The 11,115-nt window shown below is 46.2% G+C and overlaps 1 protein-coding gene across 1 annotated transcript in view; it reads left to right on the top strand.

Moving 5' to 3' along the window:
• pxmp4 (peroxisomal membrane protein 4) overlaps positions 1-5,142 on the top strand; it is a 17,917-nt gene extending 12,775 nt beyond the window's left edge. The window contains exon 4 of the mRNA XM_068000263.1: positions 2,265-5,142. Within this exon, the coding sequence (XP_067856364.1) occupies positions 2,265-2,528 (264 nt within the window). The 3' untranslated portion in view covers positions 2,529-5,142. The remainder of the gene's footprint in view (positions 1-2,264) is intronic.
• The last annotated feature ends 5,973 nt before the right edge of the window (positions 5,143-11,115 follow it).

Genomic DNA, 11,115 nt, shown 5'->3' with positions numbered 1-11,115 from the left:
GCCTGCAATGCAGCCGGGGTCAACAGGGAGTCTCTGGGGTGGAAGTCCCACTCTGTTAGGAGATACGTTCCAATCTCGGGGGGGGGGGGGGGGGGTGGGAGGTGTGAGGAAAGCCATGGCTCTTATATCTGTAGGCCGGTATCTTTCATCATATTTTTGCCTTGAATCAGTCTGTGATCTGTTGTTTCAGTATTTGCTGTGTTCCAGATATTGTCAAACTGCTGTTGCGTTTAGGCTGCAGCGAGACTCACAGTAACCATCAAAACATGCTCTCCGTAGTTACTTTTTTTAAAATATAATTATATTTTGGCCTATACACAGTGTAATACAAATTTAGTCCAACACTACAGTGCCTTTGGCCTCCTCTATCTGGCATCCACCCACAAAGCTGAAAGCAAAAGTGCATTAAATTCAATTGCCTATAATTACATTTTGCATAAAGGACAATATGTCTGTCCACATTGGTTATCCTCTTTATCCTTTCGGCCTGCTGGCTGAAACAGCCCCAAGCCATCCCAATAGAGCAGAGGTAAAGTCTCTGTGTCTGAGCTGCAGCGACCGAGAAGATCTTGGGGTTCAGTCCTTGATCTGTGCTGAGTTTGCTGATCTCGGACAGGGTGTTGGTATTGGTCTCGAGGCCCCCGTGTTGAGGAATTAACTCCTGATTGCTCTCCAGTGGCCCATGGGTCATGCATGGCTGTGGATTCTCAGCAGGATTAGGATCGTCTGTGGTGACTTCCACAGTTGGATAGCTCGCTCTTGAGTAATGGCCGGACAGCGACTGCTGAGTAAGATCGTACTCCAGTGAAGGAGTAAATGCCTCTGAGAGGAGGGGAGAAGATTGCAGAAGCAGGGGGAGGAGAAGAGGAGAGTGAAAGTCTCAAAGTAGGCATTTTATGTAATGAATTCCCGATGTAACAATATGAACCTCCAATCCAATGATGATGTGAAGGGAGGTGGTGGCTGATAGAAAATGTGGTAACAGGAGCTCTGCTGATGGTTCAATGGGTAAATGCGGTGCCCAATGTGGAACCGAGCCATAATTAAGACCCAGGATTGATTCCTGGCCTGTGGTCAGTCAGCTGATTTCATTCAGGACAGTAAAAATAAATGTACATCTGGCAAGAGTGGGGGAAAAGTCAGCCCAGTTTCCTGCTACTGATCACGCCTGTCTGCCTGGTGCGGTGGGGGGGGTGTCTGCCTGGTGCGGGGGGGGTGTCGGCCTGGTGCGGTGGGGGGGGGTGTCGGCCTGGTGGGGGGGGGGGGTGTCGGCCTGGTGCGGGGGGGGGGGGGGTGTCGGCCTGGTGCGGGGGGGGGGGGGGTGTCGGCCTGGTGCGGTGGGGGGGGGTGTCGGCCTGGTGGGGGGGGGGGGGGGTGTCGGCCTGGTGCGGGGTGGGGGGGGGGGGGGGTGTCGGCCTGGTGCGGGGGGGGGTGTCGGCCTGGTGCGGTGGGGGGGGGGTGTCGGCCTGGTGGGGGGGGGGGGTGTCGGCCTGGTGCGGTGGGGGGGGGTGTCGGCCTGGTGCGGTGGGGGGGGGGTGTCGGCCTGGTGGGGGGGGGGGGGGTGTCGGCCTGGTGCGGGGGGGGGGGGTGTCGGCCTGGTGCGGGGGGGGGGGGGTGTCGGCCTGGTGGGGGGGGGGGGTGTCGGCCTGGTGCGGGGGGGGTGTCGGCCTGGTGCGGTGGGGGGGGGTGTCGGCCTGGTGCGGGGGGGGGGGGGGGGTGTCGGCCTGGTGGTGGGGGGGTATGACGGCCTTGTGGGGGGGGGGTGGTGTCGGCCTGGTGCAGGGGGGGGGTGGTGTCGGCCCGGTGTGGATCTCACCAAGGAAAGCATTCTTTGCTGTCCTTTTGATGAGCCTGGAGGTGGAGGGTGGAGATTGATCTGTACTCCAGCCGCTTCAGGAAAGAGGGGAAAATTGGGGGAAGAATTAATAAGAAAAATGGCATGATTGGGAATAGTTGTATTGTGCTGTTGTATAACATTTTAGCCAATCTGGGACAATTCAGTAGACTCTTGTCCACCCTTTAATGCATTTTGTCTAGGTGCATTTGGATCTGTGGATGAGATTTTAGGATCCAGTTAAATGTAGCTGCCCAGGAGCAGCCAGGTGTGGTTTCAGGAGAATCGTTCCATTCTGCTCAAAAATAAAAGTTGCTTAATTGGTTGCCAAAATGTTGGCCAAATCCAGCCCTTGCCATATGGCTGTTGTAAGATGTCCATCTTTTGACAACCACTGTCTATCTCTCTCTTCACTTCTGTTTCCCTACAGATAAATATGTACCTGTTATCTCGAGTTCTCTTTGGTCTTTCACGACTGGCTGTCGAAAAGGGTTACTTTCCAGAGCCAAAGCGAGACCCTTTCCCGCTGTTCGCCACTTTGATGTGGGGTACTGTTCTGTGGCTGTTTGAGCACCATCCACACACACTGCAACCATCGCTCCAGTCTTCCATGACCTACCTCTATGACGACAGCAACATTTGGCACGATATATCGGACTTTCTGATTTATAACAAAAAGAGCACTGGTAAATGAGTAGCTTAAAAGAGAAACAACTTTTAGCAGGATGATAATTTCAGATTGCCACTAATTATCTCTTCTGTCCTGAAGACACCATTTACTGTAAGTGGTTTAACACTAGGTGCCGTGCAGTTTGATCACATGCCCGCAGGAGTCTCTGACAGTCAGAGCGATTAATTTGTGACGTTGGAAGCAGTCATTCAGTGTGTTTTGTAAACGGCATTTCTCCTTCAAAATGTGAACTAAGCCACAGTAGATAATGAACACTTGAAAACTGCTTCCCTTGTCCTCGATTAAGCTGGTTACCAATCTACTGGAGTGTATGGGAATGTTACGACCACCCTCGCAAGCCCCTGCTGCTGCAGCTGAAGAGGAGGGTAAGAAATGTGGCTTAAGTTGATGTCCCACATCTTGACTCCTATTAACTTTGCATATCGGTCAGCGATAATTGTGATCGTAGATGGACCATTTTTTTTTACCCTCCCAAATCCACCGTGGACTATCTTGTTCTACCTAGTGACCCAGCAGGGGCTGACAAGTTTGGGAGAGGGAGAGGGAGAGGGTATCGAACAGCTCGGTTGGACCCAAACTCTTGCTGCTAGAACTCTGGAGTTATTGTGCTTAACCATGCCGAGCCGTTTAACAATAAGGAGAGAAACCCTTCCGTCTCTCTCTGGAGAGCTCTTTGTAGCGAGAGTGCGGGCTGTGGCGAGAGAATTGCTCACTGACGTGAGGGAAGGCCTTGCAATCCTGTGAATCTATCTACCCAGCTGAAACGTGTACATCTCCCATCACTTTAATCCAGCGTGCGTTTTTTGATTGGCTGAAAATAACCTGTTAATTTAACCGTGCTGGTTTGCTGAAATACAGGCAGATAGAAAATAATTTACTGTAAGTGATTTAACACTAGCAGCCGTTGCAACCAATCAAATCATAGAAACAACTTGATCCCATTCTTGTTTAGGGCATGTTCTTTTCCATTGCCATGCAGATGCCCTCCAGCTGTTTTGTAAGCTTTTTAAAGCTATTTTTGTCGAATGTCTTTTTGCAGCCACATTGCTTCCAGTGAGTTCCCGGCCTAACCCACCCCAGGTTTCCCCAGCTCTGAGTACTTCCTGGTGTTGCACAGTCTGGGTTCGATCACCTCCCCCCACCCCCATACACACCCTGTGTTTCCTGGCCCACCTTTACTTCTCCCCAAGCCTGCCCCGTTCACCCCATCACCCTCTGTGCTTGCTGACCAACATTGGCTCCCAGTCTAACAATGCCTCAGATTTAAAATTCTCATCCTTGTGTTCAAATCCCTTCATGGCCTTGTCCCTCCCTATCTCTGTGACCTCCTCCAGCCCTACAACCCTCTGAGATCTCTGCGGTTCTTGCCTCTTGTGCATCCCCGATTTCCTTCACCATCCTGTTGGTGGCTGTGTCTTCAGCCGTCTAGGCCTTAAGCTCTGGAATTCCTTCCCTAAACCTCTCCACCTCTTTACTTCTCTCTCCTTTAAGCTGCTCCTTAAAATCTACCTCTTTGATGAAGCTTTTGGTCACCTGTCCTGATATGTCCGTAAGTGGCTCGGAGTCGTTTTTTTTTGTCTGATTATGCTCCTGTGATGCGCCTTGGGATGTTTTACTGCCTTAAAAACGCTATATAAATACAAATTTTTGTTGTTGCCCCAACTGAATCCTGGTCTCGCCAGGCCAACTGAACCCCATTTCTTTTTCCTGGACAGGCCCTATCTGCTGTCCGCTGCCCACACCCACCAGTCTTTCCAAAACCCCTCCAGTGCTGCGTGCTCCCAGTTGGTGTCCATGACTTTTCTTCGTGATTACGTGCAACTACTGTAACAGCCAGAGAGGCGTTTCAATTTAAAGGGGAACTCCAGGGTAAACTGTGCCCAACGAAATACAGATGCCACCTAAAATGTCTGTTATTCTGATTGCAAAGTAAGTCCTCCAATCTTGCGTACAATTTATTTCCTCTCCACCCACCATCATGCCCATTTTCTTGCTCTCCCTATTCTCCCAGCGAAGCAGCTCTTGCTGCCGGAAGCAGCTGTGTTACACCCCTATCAATTTCATTAGTGCTCGAATTCTGAATTTGCTATCAGTCTATTTATTTCTCCCCTTCCCCTATACACAGAATAGTATGCAGGAATTCTCATTCCCTTTACTTACTTAGCATGCAGAGACATAATGGCCTCTTTTTTTTACTTTCTTTAACCGAATGAATTCTTGCAACTCTGCTGTGTCATTTAATGGGTTAATGATAAAAATGCCGCAGTTTCCCTTTAATAAAAAAACCAAAAAGGTAAAAGTCGTGGAGGTTGAAGCATTAAAATTCTGTCACACTTGCAGAAAGTTAGGAGAATTCGTCACTTCTAGCTACCACTACTTTACACGTGATTGAAAGCCACGTGTGAAACTTCAGTGTGGTTCTCATGTCCATGTATTTGAATTTTAATTGTTAAACTGAGTTGCTGCAATATAAATTGCATATACAGTTCACCAAGGGGTGGCCTATATACGGAGCCCATCGTAACAATCGAATCTGCCTCTCTGGATATTTTCTGTTAAGCTACTGTTTGTTATTGCTTGTCCTAATATTTAATACAGATTATTATTGCAATGAAAATGGTTTGAGAATTTTTCTTGTTTCTTTGACTAACTGGTTAATGTGATTGGATTAGTTGCAGGGCTGATGGTAAATGCTTCCTTGGTATGCACTTTACAGGCTGTGACTTTCAGGGTTAGTGGCCTTTTTATTGGGGGAGGGAAGGGTGGGGAGGGACAGACGGAGACTTTCTTTCCAAAAGGAATGAGGCCCTCGATGCCCAGTCTGTGCTGAGGTTAGCTCATCTCGGCCACGGTCTCAGGCAAAGTGGCGCAATTGACTTTGGTTCCCCCATGGGTTGCCAACCCTCCAGGATTGCCCTGGAGTCTCCAGGAATTGAAGATTAATCTCCTGGACACTGCTACAAGCAACACCCGGGAGGAATATCATAGGGGGCATTACAAAACAAATTGTGTGTTTCTTTCATTTTCTTTGAACACTTTCGTTTCTTAGTTATAAAAATATTGGAGATTGGAAAAAGACTGTTTGACTGAATCACCCAATCGGATAACGAAGAGTCTGTTCGCTTTCCAGTTGGCGGGGACGGCAGTGCCCCGTGAGGATGGACGTATCGGAGTACCAATGACGAGAGGGGGGAGGGGGGGGGGTGGGAGGTCATGTGATGAAACCTCCAGGAATACATCCAACCAGAGTTAGCAACCCTAACTCCCCCAGGTTAGTGCGAGGAGTGTTGACCAGGGATCCCCCTTCTGACCGTTATTCAGGCAAACGTGCTATAGATGCGCGTGTGGATGTTGGGCAAGGGCAGGCTTGGGCTCGGTTGTGATATACTCTGTGGCCAAATAGGTGAAGTAGCCATTTGGGTGAGGTGCCACAGGAAACTGATGCCTCTGGCACTGCACCTCAACCACACTAAGCAACTTCAGGAGAGAAAGGGGAAAATTGTGGGGAGGCGACTCGAGTTTGTGCAGTGCAGAGATCTCTTGCTCTCTTTAAATCAACTTCAAGCTGATGGGATGATATTCTCCTCTCTGGATGTTTGAAACTCGTTTCAGTCCTTTGCATGGGCGTCAGGATAAATGGTCACTAAAATGGCCCCAGGAAAGAGAGGATATAATTACGATGAGAGACTGAGAAAAACTGGAGATATATTTAGTGGAGCAGAGACGGTTAAGGGGGATCTAATAGAAGTGTTCAAATTTATGGAAGGTTTTTGGAGGGTAACTAGCGAAAGACTGTTTCCACTGGTGGGCAAATCGGTAAACAGGCATAAACTTAGAATTAAAGAGGGAGGTGAGAAGAATTATTTTTATGCCAACGGTTGTTAGTATATGGAATGTATTGGGAAGGTGGCTTTTGAATCTGAGCCAGTCACCACACTTAAGAGGGAATCAAACACCTGAAAAGGAAAAATGTCAAATGATAAGGATCGTGGAATTGGTGTAGATAGGTCAGATGTGGAGCTAGCAGGAGCACGATGGGCTGAATGGGGACTGGTGCTAAAGTTTCTATAACTACATATAAATGCTTTAATTTAAAATAAGTCACTGGCAAACCTAATAACTTTTAACTCACTGCTATAATCCTTAATGCTCCTGTTTTGTTTTAAATTGCTTAGATGACTCTGGTATTGGAGTTCTGGACAGCTTTTATTTTTAATCAGTGGTGTGGCTCATTATTGAATGGTCTTCCATTTTTATCGGCAGGTTAAGGTTTTACATCAATTTTTTTTAATATAAACTATCAAGTCTAATTTTATAACTCTACGATGTGCTTATATGTTCAGCATAATCTCTAACATTGCACACCCGAGATGCAAAATAACCAATCTTTTGTGCGTTGTGTAAAACGAGAAGCTTTGAGTTGACATTAATATACGACGCGCATCACCTGTGAATTGTTTGTGATGAACAGACAGATGTGAACTGTCCTAGTTCTGTTACAAATCTAGTCACAAGCTTTTTGTTGGTGTAACTCGAGGACACAGGACAACGCCCATTTCAACAGCTAGTTGTACCCAAAAGGTAAGATTGGGTTGCAGTAACATAGGGCCGCACATACCATACTGAGGTGGGGATTTAATACAAGGCTGCTGGAGGTGGCCTCCGATCTAGCAATGTAATTTCCAAGTACAGTGCATACATGTACATTAACCAGAGATGTATTTAAGCACGAGATTGCTGTGTTTCTCTGATGTTTCAAATTAAGCCTCTCCTGCCTTGGCAGCAGGGTCCAGTTTTGTTATTACGATGACCCCACTTCTCCAACTATTTAAAAAGAATTTCTCTCTTTCCTTCCCCCGCCCGCTGCTTTTTTTGATTCCTGTTGCACACACAGTTAAACTGAGAACCTTTTCATTTGTTGGAGAATTGCATTAAATGCTTAGGGCAGAATTTCATGCCAGTCCCGTGATTTTCAGGCATCTCGTTGGAGAATTGCCGAATTGATTACCAGATTCAAAAGAGGAGAGACTGAACTGCCAAGTCAATTACACCTGCCTCCCCCATTGTTCTCGACCAACTTATGGTGCGAGTTTGAACAGAACATGCATCTCTATCAAGAGAGATGGATTCTGACCAGTCAGGTTGAATAAGTAGCTTACCTCATGAGTTGGTCACTGTTCTAAATCATAAATCATTCCTGATCACTCCTAACTAATTGGGATGCAGTGTTTGCAGGTGTCAAATGTATCACTTTCATGGAGTGTTGCTTGGAGCATGCAATTAATCAGAGTGTGTTGCACGTGTAAACAGGACCTACACTTCCCACCCCACACTCAAAAGCCAATCTTGTGAAAATACTCCTCCACACGTCTGTGATGGGTATTTTTGGGAACTTTTTGTTTTGTTAACTTATGCATGCAGTAACTTTTTAATGAAAGTAATTTTATTTTTGCCTAATGTTTTATTTGTGGAAGCTGTTGGTAAATTGGAGTGTGTTTTCAGGGTTTGTTATAGGCATTTGTTGTTCAAGATGGAAGATAGATTAAAATGTACTTTACCATAATGTCATTTTCAGGCTTTACATAAGGATAAAGTATCCTGAATGCGGGAGAAAGATGAGGCACTTCTGTCCCAAATTGGGAATGGAAAATCGAGAATACCTGAGGAAATGATACTTTTTTGGCGGTGAATTATTGAGCACGGTTGGACACAGGGAAATTATCTTCCCTAAAGCACACTGTCGTCAGCTTACAAGGTTTGCGAGATTAGCTCCAAATTGCAAGGTTTTCAGCCTCTTTAGGTCTGGTGAAAGATAGTCAAACCAGCTTCTATTATTGGACCCAGTTCAACTGTCTCTTGAGTAAAACACTGCCCCATGCCACAGCTCTCCATATTAAATGGAGTAGTGGAACATCACATTTGCAAGTAGTTTATCTGCAGTGCAAGATCAGCTGCTGAGTTTCCATGAAAGTACCGTAGCCTAATTGGCCAACTCAAGCACAAGAACAACTAAATATCTTCAAAACCTTGATGCTGGTGAATCTGTTGGCACTGATGGCATAGGTCCTACAGCCCTTGAAATCCAGAGGCTTTGAGTTACCGTCGTGACTCGAAGCATTATATACAATTTCTCTTAGTAAAGTGTGGGTGGTACTGCATGCTGATCACCTTTCCTACCTTATGGGCTCCAACCAGCTTGGAATATATTGCAGGTAGCTCTACTGGTTATCTAGTCTTGTCCCTTCCAAATGGAAAGCAAAATGCCTTGTGCCATTGTAAAAGAAAAGATCTCTTGCACCCCGACCGCACGATCAAGTTTAAATGACGTACACTGTAACTGCTCAGTTGATAAGGTGGGAAGGGTGATCGGCATGCAGTACCACCCACAACATTCTCGGAGAAACTGTATATAATGCTTTGAGAGAAAGTCTTGGGTTAGATATAACACTAAGGTGTTTAGCAACAAGTAGGTATTAAGGAGCAAGCGAATGAATGTGGGTGATGGCGTGATTGAATTTTAAATCATACACTGGGCTGATAATTTCATGGTGTAGTTTTAGTTTAATGGAGTGTGGCAGAATCCTGAGAAGTTGGTAGCACTCTCTTCTCTGAGTCAGAAGGTTGTGGGTTCAAGTTCCACTCGAGACATGAGGCCATAATCCAGGCTGGCACTCCCAGTGCAGTATTGATGGAGTGCTGCACTGTTGGAGGTGCTGTCTTTCGGTGGTGACCTAAAAGATCCAATAGCACTATTCAAAGATGAACAGGGGAGTTCCCGCCAATGTCCTGTACAATATTTATCCCTCATCCAACATCACTGAAACAGATTATCTGGTCATTATCTCATTGCTGTTTATGGAACCTTGTGTGCAAATTGGCTGCCATGTTTCCTACATTACAACAGTGACTACACTTCAAAAGTGCTTCATTGATTGTAAAGTGTTTTGGGACATCCCGAGGTCATGAAAGGCACTATATAAATGCAAGTCTTTTAGATTTCCTGAACTTTCAAAGTTTCTACAAAGGGAAAATCAAACACTCCTGAAATGATTTTTTGAAAATCCTGAGCAAATGGTTCTCTGAATAGCTAAGTTTATCCAGTGAGTAGCTGAGCCATACACCCCAGGAAGGCCCCAAGTTCAATCCTGTTCTTGTGCTGATGTCGGCTAAGGTGGCAGTACAGCACTATAAGTGGCTTCAGCTCCCTTGGGTTAGGGAGGAGAAAATCAGCCAGGGTTCCTGCTCCTGGTCACTGTCCAGTAACCTCTTGAAAGTGCATGTGTAGATGTTGGCTTTGAGGACAGAATAGGGCTCCTTTCCCCCCTTCTGACTTCCCCCAGTTTGACTAGCCTGACACTGAGTTATAGCGTAATGGGTGCCTGTGGAACTAGACCCCAGGAAGTAGTCAGTGCCTTGGAGGAGGGAGGAAATTAGTACAAGAGACAGGATTTTTAAAAAAATTCTAAATTAGAGATATTTTTGAGCATGTGGGATTCAGTGGTGGAGATTTCAAATTGGTCTGCATTTCTGATTTAAAGGCTGAGGTGGGTTTTAACCAGTTCAGGTGGTTTTGTGAATGAAATGACCTAATGTTTGCATCTTCTGAGAAGTTGCATTATCAATTCAACATTTTACCAGATATACACATTTGGAATATAGCGTCCCGTTAATACAACCACCTTTTGGTGTCGAGCATGGGTAGAGAAATTCTTGTTGGTCGGACACCATGAAAACTTCCCTGCTCCTCTTTGAACGGGATCTTTAACGTCCACCTGAAAGGGCAGACGTGGCCTCGGTTTAATGTTCCATCTGAAAGATGGTACCTCCGACAGCGCAGCACTCCCCCAGTACTGCACTGAAGTATTAGCCTAGATTTTGTGCTCAAGTCTTGGAGTGGGGCTTGAATCCATGGCCTTATGACTCTGAGGCACGAGTGCTACCACTGAGCCAAGGCTGTTACTGATCCCAAATCTGAGTCTCCCCCCCCCCCCCCCCCCCCTCCAAACTTGGTGAAGAAGTGCCTGTGAAAGAGAGACACTTGTACTACTACTTGGTGATACAGTACAATGGAATACCATCATGGATCCTGAAGGAAACTTCCTTTAAAATTCTTTACTCAAAGTCCATCTATTTATGTCTTTTGGCATGTTTTACTGCCCTCAGTGTTGTGTGCTCAGCTGTTTTCTAAACCGTAAAATGTTTACACACCCTAACTGGAAAGATTGAAGAACAGACTTTCATATCTTAATCCCGTTAGCCCCAACCCTGTTGCTGTGGTGTGCACTCCACCCTGCCTCAATCAGTGATCCTACAGCTGGGCTTCAAGAAAGTGGAAGATGATTAGAGCTGCTATTTGCTGAACTTTGGACCAGATACGGAGTGTCCTTTCCTCACGTGCATCCAAGCAGCTTTTTATCTGCAAGCACTCATATCTGACAGCTGACCTACATCAGCTGTGAATGTGGCTTGAGGTTGACACCGAAACCCAACCAGACAGTGCTGCTTCAGTCAGTAATATTTTTAGGTTCTATCTGGTGGATTTTTAAGAATTTTTTTTGTGCAAAAGTGTTGGATATGAATGACGATGCTG

The sequence above is a fragment of the Heptranchias perlo genome, chromosome 19 (assembly GCF_035084215.1).
Source record: "Heptranchias perlo isolate sHepPer1 chromosome 19, sHepPer1.hap1, whole genome shotgun sequence".
NCBI lineage: Eukaryota > Metazoa > Chordata > Chondrichthyes > Hexanchiformes > Hexanchidae > Heptranchias > Heptranchias perlo.
The sequence above is the reverse complement of the archived record's forward strand: the minus strand, read 5'-3'. Positions and strand labels throughout refer to the sequence as shown.